This window comes from Acomys russatus, chromosome 6 (genome assembly GCF_903995435.1).
Source record: "Acomys russatus chromosome 6, mAcoRus1.1, whole genome shotgun sequence".
NCBI classification, from domain to species: Eukaryota; Metazoa; Chordata; class Mammalia; order Rodentia; family Muridae; genus Acomys; species Acomys russatus.
Genome location: NC_067142.1, coordinates 69,047,508 through 69,072,416, shown reverse-complemented (window position 1 = coordinate 69,072,416; position 24,909 = coordinate 69,047,508). Strand labels below are relative to the sequence as shown.

Genomic DNA, 24,909 nt, shown 5'->3' with positions numbered 1-24,909 from the left:
CTTCACGCGATCTACAGGAGGCTGCGGGGCAGTTTAACGACAGTTTAAACTCTCTAGAGGGACATTTTCTAGTGGTCAGAAAAAGAATGAGATCTCTTCTCACAGGAAACATAGGGAAGAACTTCAAATGGCAGGCAGAGGTTTGCTTCGGACGCAAGATAAAGGTTCTTGAGAATAAATTCAAATGCTTCTTCTAACGTGATCGATCTGTTCCCAGCATGTACTAGCATGTACCAGCCATGACGTTACCTGCAGCATCCTCTAAGTTTTTGTCAATCCGACTCTAGTCAAAATTGACAAGGTTTCTTTCCTTTTGGAGCTTATACTTACTCTGTGGTGGGAAAAAAAGACAGATGATAAATAAATAAAAGACAACTTCATCAAAAAAATACTAAGCTATTGCAAGAAAATAAGGCATCTCCATTGAGGAGGTAACTAAAGCTGAGATGCAAATGCAAGCATAATAACTTAGCAGAGACTACAGGAGAAGAGCTCCAGTTCAGAAGAGCTTGGAGTGGACGTGAGCTTGGTGTCTATTAGGAATAAAAATGAAACAAAACAATAAACAACAAAACAAACTGGAGGGCACAGCCATGACACATGAAGCCAGAGAGAAGGGCATGGACCACACTGTGCAATCTTTTACAAGATTTCAGCCAGTGGAGAGGAGGCATTGAGAAACTCAATGGATGAAAGGCAGTGGCATTTCTTCCTGTGAAGAGTTCACACAACTGTTCTAATGAGGTATTTACATGGTTTCCTTGGGAATCAATGAACTTTGTCAGGAGATGCACCAAATAGTTTCTTAGAGTTGTCAAGGCCCAGGAATCACCCACGAGCCGTTGACACTAGAAACAGGAATTTTCATTATTAATTCACGGAACCAGGGTTTCCTGGGCATCTGTATTATCTGAGTAAATACTTCCAAGTTAGTCTTTTCTTTTTTTTTTAAATCAGGGGGAAAAAAAGATATGCTGGAATGACCAGAGGCTTTCAAGACACTTAAGATGCCTGGGCCAAGAAGATGGCTTAGCAGGTAAAGTGTTTGCCACAATATCATAGGGACTGCAGTTTAGGTCCGTAGCACCTAGGTATATGCTAACTTCCAGTGTGGGAGAGGAAAAGATAGGTTTCCTGAAACGAGTTGGCTAACTAGACCAGCCAAATTGGTGAGCCCTATGTTCTAATAAGAGACCCTGTCTCAATATAAGAAACCCTTCATCAACTTCTGGCCTCACCACACATGTAAATACGAGCACATAACACACATACAGACAGAGCTATCGCCTCCACTACTTAACATAGGATTTATAGGAAACTGCAAAATGTTCAAGTCGTAAATTTCTTGTCTATAGAAAAGGAAATCATACTGCCTACATGCCATAAGGCTGTGCATAAAGACTACATAATGTAGAATATGTAAAATGCCAGGCACACAGTAGGCATCCCATGAACGCTGAATAAATAGATGTATGTATGAATATATTAAAGTTGCAAATGAATGACAAATGTACACATTAACTTTTCACAATGCTTGTTGTCAGAGCCTGTAATTCTTTACCCATCACAGAGAGCCCAAGGTCTCAGAGAATAAAGATGATATCCAGAACTTAAGGGACTAGCCTCTCTCTCCTGCCTCCCTACTTGGGTTTTCAACTCTTCTTACATTCAACTGGGCTAGCTATCACACTAGCCCTAGTCGCTGCCACTGTCCCTAAAACAGAAAATCATTCACTCAGTTTCTTCTTGCCTCTCCAGTCTGCCCTTGACCTGGCCCATGGTCTGGGTTACCAGAGCCACTGAGTGCGCGGATTACTCCTTCCAGGAACTACAGTGGCCAAACACCCCTGTTTTAGAAGCGACGGCTCTGTCCATGGCAAACTGGAGTAATCAGTCACACTGCTAGTCCTACACCACAAAATGTGGGTTGCTGTGAACCAATATCCGTGTGCAGAAGCCTTGTCTACACCATGCATTAGGCCCAAGTCCTACAATGGGGTACTGGGCATTTTCTCTATCTTACTCATATGGTCTAAGACAAGGCCACACTCAGTGGGTCTTATTTAGTGTCATGGCACTGGGTTTGTGGTACCCAGGGGGGTTCAGGCTTTTGCAGCTCATATCCATCCATCTAGCACTGCCAGTATTATCGCTGTAAAATGCAAATCTGGCTCTGACATTTCTCTGCTTAAGTCCTTCAATGAGTGCTTGTCTGCAAAATAAAGAACAACCTAGCATACATTCCTTCACAGTCTAGCCACAGTTTTGGAGTTCCCTGCTTCACCATTTCTGCGTATGGTAGTCTGTCTTTCATTCCTTTGACACCTGGCTAATTCCTTGCCTCAGTGTTTTTCTTGAGTTTAATTTCCATCTTTTCTATGCTCCCTATGTACCTCATATATACATTTTGCCATACCGTCTTGTGAATGTGTGTTTGCAAGCTTGTGTTTTGTATTGGACTATGAATTCCTCTAATTTGGTTTTCATGACTTACTCATCTTTGCATTTTGCTTACCAAACATTGACATTTGGTGACAGCATTTTAAAATTCACCCTCATTTAAGGATTTTAAAAAGCAATCCGTTTCTGTTAGAATAGTCTTGGTTACCAATTCTTGGTGCCCCCAAATAGTAACCTATCCTTGACTCTTGCATTATTCCTCACAGATAAATATCCTTCAAAACTGGAATGGGGCTTGGAAATGGGATAAAAAAAAGTCAATCTGTAATTAAAAAAATATCTAGCTATACCATTAAACGCCTGCAGTCTTGGTAATTGAGACTTAAAGCCAGGAGAATCAGGAGTTCAAGTTCATTTTCAGATACAGAAAAATGTTAGAGGCCAGCCTGGGCTGCTTGAGACACAGTTTCAAAAATAAATAAATAAATAAATAAATAAATAAATAAATAAAGTTATTGTGTATATAATTTCTTAATGGGCAATAACAAAATAACCAACCACCTTCAACAGTACTGTTCACCATGTAGAAATTCCTCAAGAGGCTATGAACAAAAGAAATGATTAGGAAGTGGGGTTCATATCTGGACATAGTATATTCTTATACTGCCTGGGCGTGTTTGTTCACCAGGTATGCTTATAAAGACTCTTGTTTTATTTGGTCTATGTTTACAAATGCAAAAGAATGTAACTGTTCAGGAAGGCTCTAGAATGTCTCTTTGGGAAGTCCCTAAGGAAGCAAGACATAAATCAGTCAACAACCACCAACTAATATACATAGTATAAATCCTTAAAGATACTTGCCCAAATTACAAATGATGTTTGAAGGATGAGTGTTTCCAACAACTACAGCAATAGGAACAAAAGTAACATGCAAAAAGAAATGCAGCTCAGTAATAGAATGCAAGATTAGCAGGCTCAATAGACAGATAACACGTAGGCAGATAGATACATACATACTCTCAAACATACATACATAGATACATACATATATACATACATAGTCACGTAGGTAGCATGCTTTAAAGTCAATTATATTGCTTCTAAAATGTATCCTATATGTAGAATCTTGTGTGCATGTATATTAGGATCAGCCATGTTAGTTAATAAGTGGAATATCCATATAACTTAATGCATACATACCTGCATGGAATAAGCCAGTGAATTATGGTTATATGTATTATGTGCTTATGTAGAAAATGTTTTGAGCTTATGTTTATAAATTTGCCATTAGGCTTAGTCTAGAGTTAAGTAAAATTGCTATTCTTTTAGTTTTTACACTGGGAATAATGAGATTCATGAAATATCATTCCTGCCCTCAAAGAGTTCACAGTTAGAGAAAAAAATTACTGCAAAATCATTGTAACACAGTGAGAGAATTGTAGTAGTTGAGATATATATTTTATACAATGGTAGCACCCAGACAGATCAGATTACCCTCAGGTGGAAGGCTTTACACAGGTGGTAGCACCTAATCAAAGTTTGGGTGGATAAACACAATTTCATCAGGCTTGATGAGATAAGCAATCCAGGTATAGAAAGCAGTATGTGCAAAGACACTGAGGCATGAAACAACAAAGGGTGTTTGGGAAATTACAAGCAGCTTGATATTGCTGGAACACAGAATCAAGGTGAGCAACGTGGAAATGTTTTACTGGAGAGGCTACCAATCCCCATGTAACCGAAAATGTGCATTTTTATTCACAGATGATTATACATGTCTACAGTCTTTCTAAGATACATCAATCAGCCTGTAGCTGGAGCAATGGTGACACACATATTTATTATATGATTTTATTTTTGCTTGGATTTATCACAAAACAATTTCCCCAGTCTCTGCTCGTATTTGTTCTATTTCCCTTCTGCTCTCTCTCCTTCTACTCATTTCCCCCTGTAATTTAGTTATCCAGATCCCTTCTTCCTTACATTGTTCAATCTGAGTCCATCGACAGTCTCATAGGTCATCCTCTTGTCTAATGTCAGGCAACTCCACTTCTCTGACATTAAGAACTGAGCTCACATGACCTTCAGAGCCAAGCGCTGAGCAGCTTTTCTGGCTAAGCACAAAGTTAAGAATGTAGACTTTGAGGCCTGAATGTGTCATCCCCCATCACTGTGCAAGCGGGCTTCTTCAGGCCCCATTGTCCTCATCTGTAATGGAGAGGTGATGGATGCTGCACAGAGGACCAGTGAATATTAAAATGTGCAATAAATGTAAGGAATTTAGCTGAGAGTCTGGCCCTTAATAGTTATTGCTAATTATAAATTCAAAGTGTCCAGTGATTGTCATGCCTAAGCCATAGGCATACACAAGGCAATTTAATTTGGTAGATATTTACCTTGACTTTATCGGCTTGCCTGGAAAGCTGTGGGAGGCAGTGCTGCCGCGTTACACAACTCCAATTAGAACGATGCCCCCTGGGGTTGTGCAATATGGCTACTCTGAGAAGGCGAAGGCGAGGAGGTTTTTCTCTGCAGTTGGTTTCTTTCTATAGTCCGAATATTTTAACTTTATCAATAAATTGCTTTAATCTTTCAATGTACTGATACTGTCGTGGGCAGGGACGTGTGGGGACCTTGTAAGTTGCTCGATCTCTGATTTGTACTGTTACTTATTTAAAATGAACACAAAACAAGCAATGGTATGTAGATCATGCCAGTGTGTACTAGTTAGAATTTTAGGAGGTTGGTCAGAATTATTTGTTGGCAAAGAGGAGGTGAGCACAAGATCACAGACCAAGCAGACCTGGTTGTGGATCCACTAATTACAAATATAATCATGTTACACCCTGTTTTGCATTGGTAAAGGAAATAATAAAATCAACCACATTAGGTAGCTTCATGGTATGCATATGAGATAGTGTGCATATAAAGCATTCAGCATGAAGGCTGGTAAATGATAGCTTCTCAGTTCATGGGACCTGTGACTTTTTTTTTTTTTTTTTTTTTATCATGTGCAAGTTGCTTTTCTAGTTGCCAGCTCAAACCTGGTTAGAAAGAAGATGCTGGTTAAAACTGATCATTAAGTTGAGGCTGCTATTAGGGCTGGTGGTTAGAATCACTAATAGATTAGGGTTAGGATTAAAATTAGAACTCAATTAAAGTTAGAATTAAAATTCTTACTGAGGTTATTATTAAGGGTGGTGTTAATTAAAACTGGATAATGTGGTATTGCCAAGTACTGGTTTACTTGCGTGGAAACTTAAAGATGGAAAGCAGGGTGGGAGCCTATACGGAGTCAACTAAGTCACAGAGCAGAGAAAGGTCAGCAAGCAAGGAGAGGACTGAATGGCCACTGAATCACATCTTTTCCTTCTAGGTGCTGCTGATCCCTCCCAGAGGAATATGTAAAACTCACCCTCTACAAGCTGAGTTCCTTCTCTTTCCCCTTAGAGCAGAAGCTGCGTGGGGAAAGAATGCCCAGGGCCCACACAGCTGTGTCTAGCCCGGCCTCAGTGCCAGTATCACATTCCACACCCCCAGATACCCAAGCTGTTGCTGAGTGGACAGGGGCATGCAGGAGGCCGAGCTCACCCTCTCCCTCTCTCCACTCCTCTTCTTGGCTCCTCCCAAATCTTGCTGTAGCTGCCAGCTCTGCAATCCCACAGACAACCCACCTCAGGCCTTGTGCAAGTCTCTGGGAAACGCAAATTCTATGTCACAGTGTTTTCAAGTGGCGAGTAACCATAGAGATCACAATCCAGCATAGATACTTACATCCTACCTATTTTTATGAGGGATAATCAGTGTAGGTCAGACTTTTTTTTTAAAGCCCTTTTCCTTAAAAAAAAAAAAAAAGAAAAGAAAAGAAAAGAAAAGAAAGAAAGAAAAAAGAAAAAGAAAAGAAAAGAAAAAGACCATGCTTGTAAGATACAGGGGGCAAAAGCAGACAGGGTAGTAGAAGAGTTAGGGGGAATGAGTTCTTCCAAATGGAATGTACACCGTGTAGGAGAAACACTCTGTACAGTCTCTGAGGCACGAGAATTCTTCAAATTAGACACTGCTCTCAATTACTGGGTCGGAGTCTCCTCATTCTTCCTGCCTCCAAAGGGTACTTACTATCTGTCCCTCATCCTGGTCCTGTTAGCCTTTACTAGTTAGCTGTTGAAACACAGAAAGCTACTTGGCTTCTGAGCTCCATTTTCCTCATCTGTTCAATAAAGACCCTATTTAAAGGGATGATCCTGAAGGTCCTTCACAACTCTAAGATGTTTTTATCCCATAATTTTAAAAACCAACGGCGGCACCTTCATATTACCAAGACCTAAAGGGCTGCGAAACTCATACTAACAATGCCCTGAAGGGAAGAGGAGCCAGTAGGAAAAGAGCATCCCAGAGTCCCATTTACTAGCCTTAATACTGTCTTTCCAAAACAGCTCTACTTCTTTCCCTCCCATCCCTGGTAACCATCCCTTCAGTTACAGTAGAGGGTGGGGCCTGAGCTGCAGTCATCAAAGAATTAAGGACAGGCAGAAGGGGGATCCTGTGATGCAGCAGATGGAAAAGATGGTTAATTAGAGGACCTTGGGATTTAATCCCACATCCTGCCTACCCCCACCTAATTCACCTCCACACACCCCTCACCCTGTCCTATCTAAATCCTGCTTAGATTATGGCTAAGGCTAACATTTCTTCTAGCTCTAAGATAATACTCTGTATCCATCAAGAGCCTTTTAGTAGACAAACCCGGTCCTTCCTACCAAGGCTGATAGTTTGTTTTCCTTGGTTTTGTTTTGTTGTTGGGTTTTGGATTGTTTTACCACACTTACTTTTCTTATCCTAATTATCTTCATACCAACCCGGTCCCACCTCCATTAAAAAGTCTAACTTTCCTACAATCTCCACTAACCCTGTCCAGGCTCCTCCTCCTCTTATACCCACATCTCCATATCCCTGCAATGTACTTCGCTCCATCTTCGCTGCTCAGGTTTCAAGATAGAGAGGTCTCAGGGAGGCAAAATGATTTGGTGTCCCTAAGACAGGTCAAATCAGACCTTGTTCAATATCATCTAGGAAGAAACAATAGCCATCCAGACAGTGAAGAAATGTCCAAGAGGCAAGCCAATTTCTTCTCGAGAAATGTTTAACTCCAGAAACAGTGAGTGAAAAATATCTGAGCAGACCCAAACCAGCCTGCAGGGGTTCCCTGACAGTATTCTCTCAGCCCTGGCATCACTGTCTGTCACTTAGATGAGGCTTTATGGGTTATGGAGTGTGTTCTGCAGGCTGTCCTCAGGTTCTTAGATGACAGAGGCATTAACTACATCACCATCAAGAGTTAAGAAACCTTGACATAGGCAAGGAAAGATTACCCAAACCTTAAAGACCAGCACAAGACTACAGCACAGGAAATGGACTGGAGGCATTATTAGAGATAACAACATCCCACTTGTAGAATAAAGCACTCTAGACTCTTCTATGCCACGGCCAGTGCTGTGTCTTCTAAGTGAATGTAAAACCTGGCTTACATCTGCTAACTTCCTTTGAGTCTGATGGGGTATTTTCTAAGAACTCTTAGTATACCCGAAGTTCCCTGAGTTTTAGGATTCTAAAACTTAGAAATTTATTCTCCAAAGCTAAATTTCAACAGAACTAACCCAGAAAAATCTTCTCCTGAAACATACCCAAACTCATCCAGAGATTACCTCAAAGAACAGCAAACACTAGGGACTGGGTGTGGGACTCTCAAGTGTGAGCAAGTGCAAACAATCTTTCTCATCCATCTTTTCTCTAGCCTCGGGACAAGAGCTGCATGTCCACACACAGTTTCTTGGTCTGTAAGAGGGTCTGTGGGTCTGGCTTTCACCCTGCATGCTTCCTAGCTAAAAATTGAGAAGATAAAAGCCTCTGTAAGATTGAGGAGAAAGGTTATAGAGGGGCTAGCTGTGGGTAAAGGGGTCCAAGACAGAGCATCAAGGAGGAAAACACTAAGTGACTTCGCTGGATACTTTTCTTGGTTTAGTGTCTGGGATAAAGTGTTTGAAGAAGGCTTAAGAGAGACTGGGTCCCACAGCCTCCTAGGGTATGCTTTGCACAGGAGGTTGCCGGAGCCACAAATTGTTGCTGGACAGATAAGTAGAGCTCTAGAGTAAAAGGAACTAAGGATGCTAATGCTTAGGAGAATGGCTTGAGTAATTAGGTATCCTGGGGAGGCATCCTTGGTCTCACTGCTGACAGGGGTGCCCTAGCTTTGGGGATCCCGACTGCCTAAGGAGAAGGCGGGGCTGGAGGATCTCAAGCTAGTGGGCACGCCCTTGCCCAGGCCTGCAGTGGACTCTCTGGCCAGCTGGCCCACCGCCCTACCCACCTCCCCCTCTCTCCACCCCAAGACTAAGAGGGGTGAGCATGGGGTCCCAGTGTTGAGCCAGCTCCCTCCCTTTGCTCCACACCCGAGTGATGCTGGAGGAGCTCCCGGGGGAGAAGATGGAAGGCACCACAAAAGCGTGGAGGGGGTGTGAGAGGCGGGGGGGAGTAGGGAATGCGGCATCCAGGCCCCCCCTCGCCACCAGCCCAGCCCCCCGTCACCCCCCCTCCACCTCCAACCGAATGGTTTGCTCCGAGCGCCCTATTTAATCCCGGCGACTGCAGCAGCGCCGGCTCCCTCCCGGTAACCGCCTCGGCCCCGGGCTCGGAAGCCGCTCCGGGGGCGCCCTTTTGGACAGCGACACCGTCTACCCAGTGCTCCTGTCCCCAGTCCCAGGAGATCCAGGCTAGCCAGCGCCCAGCCAGGGAGGCGGCCAGGAAGCGTGATGGGGGCCCCTTCCGCCCTGCCCCTGCTCCTGCTCCTCGCCTGCTCCTGGGCGCCCGGCGGGGCCAATCTTTCCCAGGACGGTGAGTGAGGGAGGGGGCGGCGCCAGGGGAGGTGGCCAGTGCCCTGAGGTGGAGGTTCGAATTGGGAGCCGGACGCTGGGAGCCTGTTGGCTTTGTTTGGAAGCGAGGGTTCAAGACACCAGCCTCTTGGAATACCCTTGTGTCTGTCTCTGAGCATCGCTGTCTCTGAGGACCGTGGGGTGTGCCGGCGTGTGCACCCTCCCGTGTACACGGCCGACTGTGTGTGTCTGCTTGTGCAGCAGGGATCTAGATCTCGGGGAGAGGGTGTGTGTGTGGGGGGGGGGGTCTGTCTATTTTGAGCAGCCGGGGTCTGGGTGTGTTGATGTCCGTGTGTGTCTGGGTGTGCGCGTCTATGTTGGTGTCTGGTGCTGCGTTTCTGTGTCAGAGTCTGTGTGTATGTCTGTGTCAGTGTGTGTTGGGGGCGGAGTGAGATTTGTCGCTGTTTCAGTCAGGGCGTGTGTTGAGTGTTTGTGTATGTATGTCTGTAGGGGTTGGGTGGCCAGAACGATCCCCCAAACTGCTGTATGCAAACATTTCTGCTCCCCCGCGCGTCCCCCACCCGCCGCGGAGCTCTGAGTGGGCAGGGAAGGGGGCCTTGGGTGAGGCTGTCGAGGGGGGCGTGGGCAAAGGAGAGGGGGCTTCTCCTTGAAGCAAAACAACAACACAGGGCGGAGGTGGGGGGGCGGTTTGGCTCTAGTTCTGGTGGTGGTAAAAATCTAGGAAAAGAAACATACTTGGGTGCGGGGCAGCAAAAGGAGAGAGCAAGATATTTGAGGAGAAGGATGTATGGGAAAACCAAAGCTTTCCTGGGCTGAACATCAATTTCTCCAAATTTAGGGTGGGGTATCAGATTAGCCTCTTTTGCCCCAGTCTGCACCTCAACCCTTCTTGGGTTTGTAAAGGTAAAGAGGTGAAGGAAGAGACTAGGGGTGAAGAAAGGAGGCGGGGCCAGGAGAGAGGGGACTTGGGGAAGAGCCCCTCCCGCCCTAGGCCAGGCTATGTAGGTCAGCGCTGTGGGGCCACCTCAGCCTTCTTAAAGGCTGCTGGTGGTTAATGGGGTGCCTTGAAGAACTGTGTAGAGAGGTAGGAAGAAGGGTTTCCCAGCTCAGAGCCTCAGGTTCCCGGAGGAGGGAGAACTGGCAGCGGAGGGACTAAAGGAATGCATCCTCCTCCTCAGCTCTCTCTCTTGGCCTGTCAGAGGTGGGCTGGGTGGGGGAGGGGAAAGGGAACGGGACCTCTGCGGAGCCAGGGGAAGTGGGGGAGAGTAGAGGGAGGGTGGTGGCTATGCCCGGCCAGATGCCAACGGAAAAGAAAAAAAAAAAAAAATCCCAGAAAGAACCGCAGGGGAGGAGAAAGGGGAGGCGGTTCCCGGGCGATGGACCCAGTGGCCAGCAGGGATGGGCACAGGGCGGGGCGGGGTGGAGAGGGGAGGGGTTGGAACTGGGGAGGATGATGTAGAGAATTACATCTGAGGAAAGACGGCTGTGAGCCAGGGTGCTGGAGGAATAATAGCTCCACCTTGCCTGACCTCCTCCCCTTACCCTGTCTCTATCCCAGTAAAGAAGCTTTTCCTGCTGTGGGGACCCTGGGGATCCACTCTCTACAGTTGGTTGGATGGCTCCTTCCACTCTCTTCTCCCCAAACTCCCAAAAGGGAGTTCCTACTGTCACCACAGAGATGGCAGTCCCTTCTCTTGTGCAAGGAATCCCCTTCCCGAGAGGGCTGCCCTGATGACCCTACTCACAGAGGAGATGAGCAGTCCTGGGGGACAGTGGGCTTAGTGCAAGGCAAAGACAGGATGGAAGCTGTTTGTGCCTCAGTAATGACTCTCCTACAAGGCCTTGACTTTCAGTGCAGTCGCTGGCTTCCCCATACTCAGAGCTCAATCAAAGGAAGCAAGTGCCCAAACTACAGTCCTTTGGCAACGGGGACTAAGGTGCCAACCTCAGACCTGAAGAGAAAAAGATGATCATGACAGCAAGCTTCAGACTTCTCACTTCCAGAGTGCAAATTGCAGAGGCTAGAGCAAACCTGTTCCCTGACCAAGTCTTCCTTCACCAACGCATGCCTTTGACTTGGAGGCCAGCCCCTATCTGAGCTGAAAGTTGGGAGAACGGGAGTTGCTCCACTCTCATCTTAGAACTACAGTTAGAGCAGATGCTTAGAGGAAAGATGGGGAAAGAAGTAACTTTTGTATGAGGGATTGAGAGAATGGGTCAGAAAGAAAGAATGGGATTCAGGACACCCCTTCCAAAAAAAAAAAATCCTTTCCAAAGAATCATCTGTGTAGAGTGCAAAATGTCAGCCATGCACAGATGTTTGAGATATAACCACCAGATAGGTCTGTTAAGTTAACTCTGACCCTTAGTTTATGAGTCTAAGAAGGTGAGCTCCAATGGTGGGAAATAAGTGCAGAGGTTATGTACTCATGGATGGCATTGCTGAAGGCCATTCTGACAAGCATTGTGCAGGTGTGCCTAATATTCCTGAGTTCCTATGGGGCTCCTGAGCGGGGTACTAGGTGATAACATGACTCAGCCTGTAACATTTCACTCAAACCAAGAGAGAGGTTGAGGCCACCAGAGATTTAAGGGCCAAATAACCCAGCATGCTGATGCTTAGATCAAGGATGCTATCATTGAGAGGCAAGTTCCATTTGGAAAGAAGGAAAAACAAGCTCAATCTACTTTTGAGGTGTAAAGCTCCCTTGGGTACAAGCATAAATATTTCAGGCTCATAAAGATAAGCACGGATTGAGAAGCTGGAAGAAAACAGGGCCAGCAAATGCTATCTGAACTTGGCCATTAGTTCTGTGGCCACAAGCTTAGGGATTTGCCACCTGCCCTCCCTTCTGGTCTTTCTCTACTAGCACTGGCAGAAGTTGGCTCTGGTTTGAGAAACACAAAGCCTGTGAACTTAATGTACCCTGTGGTCATGTCTCTGGTGAGCAGCTTGGCATTTGGCATTGTGACCAGCCTTCGTAGTGTTCCTCATTCCTGGGTTATTTTCAGCACAATGACTGAATCCAGTGGATGGAGGACAACCCTTGCTTTGCCTATTACCCAGGTTATAGCAACTTAACCTTGTATTTTTTAACTGGCCCACACACGCATATCTTTTCCTTCCCAATGACCTTCTGTCCACTGCCATGCTTTCTGCAGCCCCCTGGCTAGGTGCCCAGTGTGGAGATCATGCCCGATGTGCCAGAGAAACCCAGCATTCTCTGTGGTGCTGCCCACGGATCTGCTTGGCAGATCTTACTCCATTGAGTTTCTGTTCCTTCTTATAGCTCGGAGGGTTCTGTTTTTATTTCTGTTGTCATCTTAGTTCCAGCTATAACTCTTGGGAAGAACATACTCTCCCTTAAGATTTGCACATCATCTGACACGAGGAAGTTGAGGCCACCAGAGAGCCACTGGAATGACAGCATTTAGTTAATTCAATGAGCATCCACTTTGTCTAACATAGGTTATCAAGTGGCTACCCAGAAATTATGGCTAAGTTTCCTGTCTGACATTCTTTCATGGCCTAGGTGGCACTGTTGGTTTTGATAATTTTTCCTTAGGACCCTTGTCTCTCAACAATTAAATAAAACACAGGAAAATCACTGAAATTAAAACCTGTAGCCATTGTTGGCTTCTTTGTATTCTTGAGGCTACACCTGGATTTTGCTACAGTCCAAAGTTCTTTGCCCTCCACTGAAATTCAGCTGAGCCAGGAGACCACACACAGGCTTTCTCTCTGTCCTCTTGAACTAAGGAAAGAAGAAAGACCTAGTCTGATTTCAAGTGACATGTTCGAGATATTCAGCATCTCTTTGAAGAGGGTGAATCATAGTTCTGCAGCCATAAAATTCCACAGATGGCATCTTTTTGGTGTTCTGGTCATTTTGAGATAGCAGACGGGACATGATGCCATTGCTCTGTGAATCCTTAGATTGGATTTATGCATTTCTTGCTTTTGCTCACTGTGCTTTTTTGCATCTAATATTTAGAATTGTGTTTAAAGCTGCTTTTTCTTAAGTCATGTGCTTGGGGGAAAAACTTCACAGTTGTCAGAGAAAGAAAACCCTTGGGGCTGTGCCTAGTCACATTCCTCGCTGTTTCCTACTCCAGTGGAGCTGCCTACTGGCTCCACAATCCCTTTTTTGTCATTTGAGCCTCAGTAAAAGAACGTCATCTAAGGATGGCAGTCTAGGCTCCTGAAGCTAGCTTCTTGCTGAATGAAAAATCCAGAGCATTAGAAAAGTAGAGTAATTATATCTTTTTTCCCCCTCTATAGTTCTGGGGATTTAACCTGTAGACTGGTGAATGCTAGATGAGCTCTCTACCACCTCTCTACTCGAGCCCAAGATATTTTCTTTTCAATGTTAGAGTCTAGTGCTTCCTGTTTAACCACTGGCTACAGGCCAGTATACTGAAACATTTGGCTTCCTGTATGGGGTCATGTCCTAGAGGTCCACACATAGGCTGTGAGAATAGAAATCCCCAAAGAAACACTTCCAAGACAGAGTGAGGGAGGGAAGAAGAAAAGGAGATGGGAGGGAGGGAAGGAAGAAGGAAGGAGAAAGGAAGAGAGAGAGAGGAGGGGGGCAGACTGGCCAGCTACTAGGAAAAGATTCAAGTATCTAAGAACACAGCCATATTAAGGACAAACACTCTATATCATTATAAAATTTAGAAGACTATGTCTCCAGGGCAAAGACCCATCACTGCTCCCAGGATGAGAAATAGTGATGGTTCTTTATAAGGTCAGAAGCAGCTGAAGTCCAGGCTTTTACAACTGTGCAAGCACTATTGAATGTGGCAAGGAGGTCCATCCATTCTAGTCCTGAAAACCAACCTCTCAGGAGTAGAACATATACATCTGTTGAGATTTTTTTACACATGGTGGCTCATTAAAGTTACATATTTACCATTGAACCAGCAAATATTAAAGACACATTTATCAATTTTCCAAAATTCCCTTAAGTATAAAAGTCAGTGACTAGATTTCTCCAGTAAAACAGAGGGCTTGAGGCCTCGTGACACCAGTCTTCATAAAAAGTTTGGTCCCATACCTCTTCTCCTTGTATCATCAAGTATTAACTACTTACAGAAAGTTAGGTGTTATCAAGACGTTTGGGTATGCCATATAACTGATCTGATGCTTATACACATCTTGGCTTCCTTGGATCCTAATGTTTCTTGAAGTAGGATATCACAGGAACTATTTGTTATTTCCTTCATTAGACAATAATTTAATTATATTTTTAAGAACTTGTAGCGAGTTGAAACCTCTTCCATCACCACTAACACTTAGTTTGGCTGGCGATCACAAATAAAGTCTGGTAGTGCTCCTCACAATCTTTTGGGTGTATCCAACAGACTCAAAGGAAGTCCCTCAAAAAAATCATTCAGCACGAGACTTACGGAAGCTCAGTTTTAAGTTCTGTGGGCACCAGAGCTGGCTACCTTAATTTGTGCTGCCAAGTTCCAAGTCCTCTTTCAAAAAAAAAAAACACTACCTGTGTTCTGAGCTCTCCATGGTGCTGGACCCTCACGGTGACACTCCAGGCACTTCTTGTTGCTCTCCATGGTCCTGCTCTGCCTCTTGCTCTGTAATATCTGCTCTCTGGCAAAGCAGTCCACAGAACTGGCTGAACTCCCCACTCCCCACCGCCAGCTCTGTAAGAAACATGCCACGTGTGGTACTTATGTTTTAAAAGGGGGAGACCAAACCCTGATACAGGAATATGGTGAATCCTCCCAACTGTAGGAAAGGAAGCAGAAAAGTAGTTGTCAGGTTATAGATGTTCAGGAAACTGGGGTCTCCAGTGTCCTCAGATGGCCTTAAAGTAACTGCATATCTTGTGGTAGCTGGAATCATAGCTTAAGCAAGAAATGCACATGTTGTGTTTCGTATTGGGACTGCATTGCTCCTTTATGATATGGAGAGTGGAATGAGTTCTCAGTAATAAGTACGCAGCTCCCAACAGAACCCTGAATGTGATACTCGCTCCACTTACCCTGCTGCAATGCTTGCTTTCCTTCTGCCCTTTACCTCAGCAATGCACACTTGATATGTAATAAAATGTTTTAAAAACTAGATAATAGAGGACCCCAACATATAAGTGGCATAGAAACTAAATATCAGGGCCCCAATTCATTTCTTCCACCTTTATAGCAATCTTTAACGGAGGAAATTTGCCTTAAACATAAAATTCTCATCCTGGTTAACGCCCTTAGTCAAATTTCAGTAGATTTGTCTTTAAAGTGGACTCTGCTACACATCTGCCAATAGTCTGATGTCATCAAGTGACAACCAGCCAGTGTGTGCATCATATTACATCAGATCAGGACAAGCTCCCCTTCCCCTGAATCTAAACTTCCTCATGTCAATTTCTACACAGGAGTACCTAGAGAATGTGTCTAGGTAAGAAAGCAGAATGTCAGGATGAATTTTGAGGGTGCCGCCTTCATTTGCTCACTTGAAGCAAGAAGGAGCTTCATTTGTCAAGGGCAGGTAATGTAAATGATGTATCTCTATGAGAGAGCCTTCTAGAAGGGATTAAAGCAACATCTAGAGTATCTGGCACCCACTCATTTCCTTGAGCCCCCTTCCACTGAAGAGCAGAGCTGTTTCAAGAAGGATTCAAATGCAGAGATTCTAACTGTGTTCAATATGTCCTTCAGCCCTCTGTGTGAAATCTTGCATCTGGGAAGGTGTCCAGGAGAATAACAAAGCTATATTTTTTTAAGAACTAAAAGACGGCATTTGCAAAAGACTTATTCTTCTCTTCCCCAGCTAGACTTGTACTAATTGTATATTGATTGCTAATTATAGGCACCTTTAGCTCATTTAATTCTAGTTCAGGGTCAAGAAGGTGAGGAGCATCACCTTGCCCCGGGGAAAAGAAAATGTGATGGAAGTCTGTATCCCAGCTATTCATCTATAAGTTGACCTCTACCCCCTCTCCCTTGTTTTCATTATTGTCTCAGATAATAGCAAAGTAGGACAGACAGCTAGTACTTGAAATATCAGGTGATATTGAGAATAGGCAGGGTCGTATTTCACTTGTCCATTCATTTACTTTACCTTCTATGGCTTGGCCCTTTGTGTTCCAGCCAAAGCTTCACCTAGGTTAAAAAGCTCACAAATGTGAATTTGTTTATGGAGCTCTGATTTCAATATCTGATACCCTTTATAAACCCAGAAAAGCTCTAAGTGCATCAGTGACAGGTAACATAGAATGTATCATCACAATTCTTTAAAGAGCCTGAGGCCAAGTTCTTCCATTATAAAATGAAGGGCCAGTTTTACCATCTGCTCCTAACCATTTGTTACTCTGCAAATGCAAAAGTACAGCAAGACCGTGGTGCTCACTAGTTCTTACACTTCTCAGCAATGACATCTTTCCAAGGCCACAGTATATGTCCCCCTTCCAACTTGCACCCTATAATCTCACACAAATATAAAACACACCACTGCTAAGCCCCCGAGCCTCCCGTGTTTTCATTTATCCTCAACTGCTGTTAATGCCAAGTCTTTTCTGGTTTCCAAGCCCTGGAGTCCAATGTCAGTGACAGATGGACTGAGCCTCAGCCCCAGGGAGGAGAGGATTCTGGCCCTTTCCTGGGGAGTTTGAGCAGAAGAAAAAGACTAAATTCTGCTTTCGGGGGGAAGCTCTAAGGTTAAGCCATATGGTTTTCTGGAAGTAAGGGGTTCTGATTAATATGAGCATGCAAAGGGGGCTCTGAATCTGGGTCATAATAAAAGCTGTGTGTCTGCATCAGAAAAAAAATTTAAAGGCATATGAATAATGAGAATCCTAGTGTGTTGAAGGACACGTGCTGAAGGAGAGAAAAAGGATGACCACATTAGAAAATGCAAGCATCTTAGGGAGCAAAGAAGAGACATAACCATTGGAAACCTGAGACACTCAATGGAGGTTTTAAAAGAGGGGAAGATGGACCCTTCTGTCAAAACATCATTCTTTGCTATTTTGGAGACTCAGATTTGTAGACTTGAAAGAACGCATCTGTCTTGTACAAGAGTTAAACTCCCAGAAAAGCACAAAGTAAGGCTTGCATGTACGATGCAGCACTCTGAAAAATAAAGATTTTTCTTTTTTTTTAAGGGATAAGAATGAAAGAGAAAGGAAGTAAGGAGGGAAGGAGAGATAAGGAAATGGAGAGAGGGGATAGGCAGAGGGAGAGGGAGATGGAGAGAGAGAGAGAGAGAGAGAGAGAGAGAGAGAGAACAGAGACAGAGAGAGACTAAATCTCAGTTAGGATTAGGGGAATGAGGAATCAGGGAAACCAGAGCAGTGTGGGTGGGTGGGTGTGTAGAACCAAACACATTTTTCTTCATGTAACACTCCTAACCATTGCCCTGAACCTGTCATTCACACCCTGCCTCTGATCATCCAGTGAAGGGAAATAGTAAAAACAAGTCAGAAATATCAGAACCAGCAGAGATAAATGCTTTCCTGCTTGCCTTGTAACAAATTGAACTTCCCCACAGCGTAGTTATTGTACCACCCCAAGCCGTCACCCTCAAAGACCTGCAACCTCACCAAAACAGTAATGTAAAGGAGGGAATCCTCTAAGGAAGGGAGTTGTCATTTGCATGCCGACAGGTCAGATGCTCAGGCCCTGGGTAGGTAGGGCAGGATGGGTGAACCATGCTGGAAGCTGGACTTGAGATCTCTTGCACTCAGGGAATCTGGTTTTTGCATGTTCCTCCTTGGTTTTCTGAGCTTTTGGGCTCAGTCTCAACTTCCTATCTTCCCAGACACCTTCAATGCACTAAATGAATTCCATGTTCAATTTTGTTATGTTTCTTTTCCCAAACGCTTTTCTAAAGTACAGGGGAATGAATATTTTCCCTAGGTCTATCCTGTATATGCGTGTGCATGTGTGTGTGCGTGTGTGTGTGTGTGTGTGTGTGTGTGTGTGTGTGTGTGTGTGTGTATGTGTGTAAGAAACAGGATAAATTCATGGGTAGGGGATTTTACTCTCCTGCTCAGTTTAAGAGGGCACCCAAAACTTCAGACAAAATCAGCCTCTTGATTATGGTGTCAGAATACACAACCCATACTAAACCTGCCCTGATTTCTAAAGAAAGTGATCACTGTGGGAAGACATGAGGAGACAGACCCTGCAAAAGGCTACCATCACCCTAGGCACCATCCTATACCTGTTCTCCAGAAGCTGTCAATGATGCGTGCCAGTGCTCTGCCTCCTCCCTCCCTCCCAAGCTCCTGGTGCAGGGTACCAGGTGTCTGTTTAGAACCCATGTTCCAAAACGAAGGGGCGAAGATGAACAAGGAGCCATTTGGGATCAGATGCCTTTCTTTTTTGTCTCCCAACTGCATTTGTCCTTGTTACAACTCAATATTGGCTGCAGAGGGGCTTGTTTTGGTTGGGGGCCAGCCCAGGGCTCCCTCTCAGTGCTAATGCACCAAGAACACTGACTCAGTAGCAAATCAAAGCAACAGCTGTCCCCACCTCCTTCTCTGCCACCCACTTCCCAGTCTCTGCTCCTCAGAATCTTAACTAAGTCTGTGAGCATCCCCCCAGCCTACCACAAGCCCACTTCTGCCTCCAGACTCCTTTCTTTTAAGCTCAAGAATAGGACATGCTCCTCTGCTCTTTTCCTCCCATGCAGTCTAATCCCTCTCCCTTTCCCTTCATACTTAGCTACGTGTTCCCATGACTGTGCATAGTGCATGCTCCAGCAGGTAGATTCAGCAACACACACACACACGTAAGTGGAAACACTGCACACAGTCTTATTCTCATAGGCACTGCTTTTAGCTCCCAGGGACACCGCAGTGACTTCTGCGCTTCAAATTCCTCTTTTGTGGGAACTGAAGACTGTTGGTAAGGCCTATTAGCCTTCAGAGGGACCTCTTCATCTCACTCCAACTTCTCCATCTCACCTAATAGTTAGAAGGCATTCTTTCCTTGAGGTTTAGGGCACCTCCCATATGTGGATTAAGAAGGAACATAATATCACCAGAGGGAAAGATAACACTCAGTGGCAACCGAGCCTCTGAATTGGCTAGTCCACAAGGACTATGTGATGTGAGAATGAATATGAAAGAACAAAGTTATAATCATACTTCCCTCTAGCTGCCTGTGGGACTTTTTCAACTTCCAATACTTCTGGGTGTTTCAGTTCCTCCTTGTTAAACTAAGCAGCTGGGTGTGGGGATGTGGTTCAGCAGCGTGCACACATGGATGTTCACACACATACATACACAACATTTTAGGACTGACGGCCACTTATGATCATATCAGCTCTGAACGTCTGTACTTGTGACATTTGTGGAGGAGGAACCATTTGGGGTGAATTAATTTTAACAGAATGGGGAGAAAAATGATTGCCCTCTGATGCCAGAGTCAGAAAAGGCAGTCTTTTCATTTCTGAGAGTCAAGTGATCTTAGGAGCAACCAGCTCTGGCCACTAGGGGTCAGTAGAAAATACTCATAGAATATGGAATCTAACTGTAAGGCTTAACACACACACACACACACACTCACACACACATACACTCACACACACATACACTCACACACACACACATGCACACCTTTATGACATCTTAAATTTTGATAGTTTTTTCTTAACCTTTTCATATGAAAGAATGGTTTTGAATGACTGGTTTTTTGTTTACTTTTAATTTTAGTGAGAAAAGAGTATTAACATCAAGCTAAGGTTTTCATTTTAACCCCACCCTCACACTTACTCTAGACAAGCTAGCCAAATATCCTGAAGAGGCTTCTCCTCAGTTAGCCTGGGGAACCTTTTGTTTTTAATCTGTTGAGGATGGAACCAAAAGATGTCTGTGCAATGCTTTATAAAACCTTTACTGGAACCCAGACCGAGTCTCTCTTAACCTGACTCACAGGATCTTCTAAGAGTGTGAAAATGGCACACTCCTGAACTTCTGTGTGTCTGGTCCAGGCTTTAGACCAAACTAAGGGGTTAATTAGCATGACAGGGAGTTCCTTGGGGGAGGAGTGGAAATCTACCCTCCTCCCCCCATCTGTTTCCACTTACATATGCGTCTCATAGGAGAGTAAACTCAAGCCAGGAGAGAGAGTAATGACTTTGGGCCCAAGAGACTGCTTGACAAACAAGGCTCCAGGAGGGGAAAAAAATAAAAACAACCAGACAGCCACCGAAATAATAGAGGGAGGAACAGGAAGGAGTAAAACCTCCTCTCAGCAGCCCAGTGATGAAGAGTGTGGCAGGGGTGCAGGGGGACTCAGATCTGAGGCATGACTGAGCTCTGAAGCTCCATGAGCTAGTGCTCCTGAGGTAGAGAAAGGAGGATGTCCATGCAGACTTCTTCATCTCTCTGTGGTCCAGAATCTCATCTCAAAGGAGAGGGAAGGAAACACACCTGATGGGGGGGGGGCAGGCAGAATCAGAATTACTCCCCTCCTAAGGCCCAGCTTCTGTCTGACTATGCTTTAAGGCCACAGGTATGAGTGTGCAGGGATCTAGGGAAATATAGGCAAAGTGAGACAGGGATGCAGAGCAAGAAGAGAATATGTCTGTAGCTGTGGGAGTTCTGGTCTAGAAACAGGGATGGTTTTGTTTAACGTGGCACAGCCGTGGCTGCCAAAGACCAACTGTAGGAAGCTGAGCGTAAAGAGAGCCCTTGCGACATGAGGAGTGTTTTGCTCTGAAGTCAAAGTGACTCCTCCAAATCTTGGAGTTATCATCTAAATCAGGATTCATATGGAACTGGTCCAGTTTCCTCCAAGTGCACATTCAAACGTTTACTCTTAAAGGAAAATGAGGCTCTGAGGATAAGAAAACTTCCAGGGGCCAAATTCCAATTCTCGTTCTGCTTCTAATTTTGCTATGGCCACTCTCTGTTGCCTGTGTGTGACCCACATGTGCATAGCAGTTCACTAAAGGGCTTTAGTCTGGTGAGATTGTCAGGCCTGGGATCCTAGCAGTGAGCCTCCGAATGGTGGATACTCCATTCTAAAAGAAATTTCAGTATTCTGGGCCACAGCCCCCAGTATGTTTTTCGCTTGGAGATAACACTTTTCCACCCACCTGTCATGGTAGTCGTGAGGAATAACAAGTAGGCTGGGCTGAACATTATTTTTAACTCTGGAGTTAGAGAAACGCTGAGTCATCATCATCATCATCATCATCATCGTCATCATCATCAACTCCTACTCAGGGTGCTGTTTTTCTTTAGAGTCAGAGAACTGGGGCTCTGGACACAAACACTAGTGAGCCCAGCTACGGTCATATGGCCCAGAGCTTGTCCCTTTTGTCCCACAGTCCCAAATGTGCACCTATGACACCCTTAATAGCTCTATCACTACATTCTGGATCCTCAGAGTAAACAAGGCAGGGCAGATACATAAACCAAGCAGTCAAGGGTGATGCCACCATACTCTCATAGCTTTCCCTACCAGTGACTTAAATTGCAGACATAATACATTTTTATTCATCTGAGTAACACACTTATTTATTCAATAAATATTTATTGAGCCCTTACTATGTGTGAGGTCCTATGCTTGCAGTGAAAAACTGAGTCATTGGTGCCAATGTGTGCTTTGAAGAGGCACATCATTAAGTCTGCAGTCCCTGCCCCTGCTACTCCCAGTATGAACAGTCAGTCAGAAAAAAACCAGGATAGAGGAAAGGATTAGTTTGTCCTTTAAAATGCTGAGAAGTCTAAGGCTGTCAGAACTTATGGGTAAATAAGACAAGAATTAAGAATCACCCAAAATGACCAAAAGCCAAAGAGATAACCTTTTCATTATTAGCCTAGGTACTAGAATGTGATGAAAACGTAAGGAGATCCTGTCAAAAGTTTTAAATAAGCACATCTGTTGTTTGGTTAACCAGAGCCCCACATTATAAGATAATTAGGGTCAGACAAAATAGACCCCAAAGTATGGAGTAAAGAAGACACATTACAAAATCCAGTTAAAAACATAATTCAAAGAATGCCAACACAGCAGCACCACCACCACCAACTACTCTGTGGTTCTTATGTGTTCTGTGAGTGTTGGGAACACTGTGTGGGTGCGCCACCCCTGGTCTTTCCTCCTCTACTCCTAATCCACAACCACACACACAAGACACATGCTTCTGAGGCAGGTGGTACAGTGAGAAGAAGAAATAAGCTTGGGCTTCATGGCCAGAGAGACCCATGACTAAAGCTTGTCCCACCCTGACCGTAACTAGATACACACAACTCCCCAGGAGCCTGTCTGGAGCCTATGGACCCCTTAACTTAAATATTGAGGTTAAAACTAGGGTTTTAGTTTTAAGTAAGTATCAAGCCCTGTCTTACAGAGTTTGAGAGTGCCCACGTCCAGGTAGTCCATGTTTTTTCTTGGCCTACTTCTGGTGTTTTTGGATTTGCTATTTTCTCTGCACTAACAGATTTTGAGCTCTGTTCTCACAACAGAAGACTCTCAGCATCTGATTCATTTAATAAATAAATATTTAGTAAGCACCTCCTATATGCAATATGCTGTATTACGGCCGGTATTGATACTAAGATGAATCAGATATCAACTGTTCTCATAAGATCTTTATGATTTAGGAAACAGCCCTATTTGCAATGCATGGAAGATGGTGCTGCGCCATGTAAGGAAGGCAGGGAAAGAAATGCAACTCAAAGATATGGGGAGCTGAATTCCCATCTGGGATCACCAAAGAAACATTCTTGAAAGAATAGCTATAAAAATAGGCTTAACAGCTTGAGTTAAGAAGTGAAGATAGGTGAACAGCCTTAGAACCAAGTTATTATAGAAAAGAAAATGGACCCATGGTGACAAATATTTTGGATGGAATTCTAAATAGTTCTTATATCTAGAATATGGAACCAACTAAATTGACAAATTTGACAGGTGGGTTGACATCAAACTGTACAGGACCTTGAAGGCCAGACTAACTAATCTGGGTATTATCTGCAGAAAATGTCTGGTGGGGATATGGCTCAGTAAAACACTTGCTGTGGACCCAAATTCAGATTTCCAGCACTCAAGTAAAAACCCTGGCAGAGTGGCATGCCTCTGGACACCAGTCGCCAGGAGGCAGACAGGTACATTTCTAGAAGAATTAGGAAAAAAGCAAGTAAGATGGTAAAGGAGCTTACTGCTCAGGCTGACAATTTGAGCTCGACACACAGTACTCCTATGGTGGAAGGGGGGTAGCTGGCCCCTGCAGGCTGTCCTCTAGCTTTCACACTGACACTATGGCACATACTTACCCCAACACACGCACGCGCACACACACACACACACACACACACACACACACACACACACAAATTTAGCTTTCAAAAACAATTAAAATATAAGCTGAAGAATGAGCGAGGAAGGACCACTATGTTAGTTTCTGCCATCTACATGCACACCTGAATACACATGTAGGTATATACTCATGAACACACAAACCCACATACCACACACACGCACATACACAGAGGCGGGGGAGAGAGACAGACAGACAGACACACAGACACACAGACACACGACAGACACACAGATAGACACACAGAGACACAGATCCAGACACACAGAGACAGAGAAGTGTCACAGGAGGTGTGTGAACAGGTAACAATGTGACTAGTAAGCCTGGCACTCCCCAATTCATGTTACCAGTAAGACTGGAGCTTTCCTTCATGGCTAACTCCATATAGGGAGCCAGCAGCTCCTCCCAAGGTCCTTGAATAGAACCCCTTACTAACTCTACTTCCAAGTCCATATGTCCCTTTTAGAATACGCCTCAGCTTCTTCCCTTTCCTGTCCAAACATTTTGAGGGAAATCATGGTGATGTCATAAATGATTGGCACAATTTTAATCCAAAGATAGTTCAAGCTTTTCATAAAGCGGCTTATAATTTGTGCTACTTATCCATGCTCCTGATGATAGCATTACAGTCACTCACCTGCTCCCAGAGGAATGGCCATTCAGAACCTATCACTAGCAGCCTACAATTTTGTAAAAATTGAGCAACTTTCAGTCATATTAACAGAGTTCCCAAGAGTAGAGATATAAGATCCGAAGTACATTCCAGAACTAGGAGACACGTCACACACACCCCGTCGAAGGGGGAGTGATGTCTCAGGCACATCCTAAACAGTTTCCTAAGACACTACAAACCGAAGTGAAGTCTCTGCTGGTGTACAGAGGCAATAAATCATGCCCATCCCAAACATGTCATTTATTGAAGGTTATTTGCTGCTTTCTGCCTCTGAACAGCTCAGCTGGGTCTAAATGATGTACATTGCCATTTTACTTATTTATCCTATGCAGAAAAAAAAAAAAGCAACACACAGAAGGGGGAGTGGGGAGGTGACGGGGTAAGTATGAGCAAGGAAAGAAGCCACTGAAGAAGATGCAGACAAAAACACAGATGAGAGTGGAGTGCAGAAATAGTCTCTGCCTGATTAGCAGCATATACAGCCTGGTGCCGAGGTGGCAAATTACCAGACTAGTTACAGGCACTGAGAGCACATAAGGATGAAGAAATGTGGCTGAAAATGGTAGGCTTTCTGCTCGTAACCCACATGGGCTTAGGAAGGGTGCTTGAGAAGTGTGCCATTTGGCTTTCTTTAGGTGAGCCAGGGAGTCTCTTTGGAT

The 24,909-nt window shown here is 44.5% G+C and overlaps 2 protein-coding genes across 5 annotated transcripts in view; one reads left to right on the top strand and one right to left on the bottom strand.

The window, feature by feature from the left end:
• Nucleotides 1-24,909, bottom strand: part of Tagln2 (transgelin 2) — a 960,136-nt gene that overhangs the window by 178,184 nt on the left and 757,043 nt on the right. The window contains exon 5 of one of the 3 annotated variants that reach the window (XM_051147911.1): nt 9,552-9,567. The exons of the other annotated variants lie outside the window; for them this stretch is intronic. The gene's annotated coding sequence lies outside the window, so the exon portion shown is untranslated. Of the gene's footprint in view, nt 1-9,551; nt 9,568-24,909 lie in introns of those variants that run through there. 3 annotated transcript variants of the gene reach the window in all.
• The window catches only part of Cadm3 (cell adhesion molecule 3), a 29,838-nt gene continuing 13,965 nt past the window's right edge, over nt 9,037-24,909 (top strand). The window contains exon 1 of one of the 2 annotated variants that reach the window (XM_051147890.1): nt 9,037-9,288. In XM_051147890.1, the coding sequence (XP_051003847.1) occupies nt 9,207-9,288 (82 nt within the window). In that variant the 5' untranslated portion in view covers nt 9,037-9,206. The remainder of the gene's footprint in view (nt 9,289-24,909) is intronic. The other variant, XM_051147891.1, reaches the window with a different exon arrangement.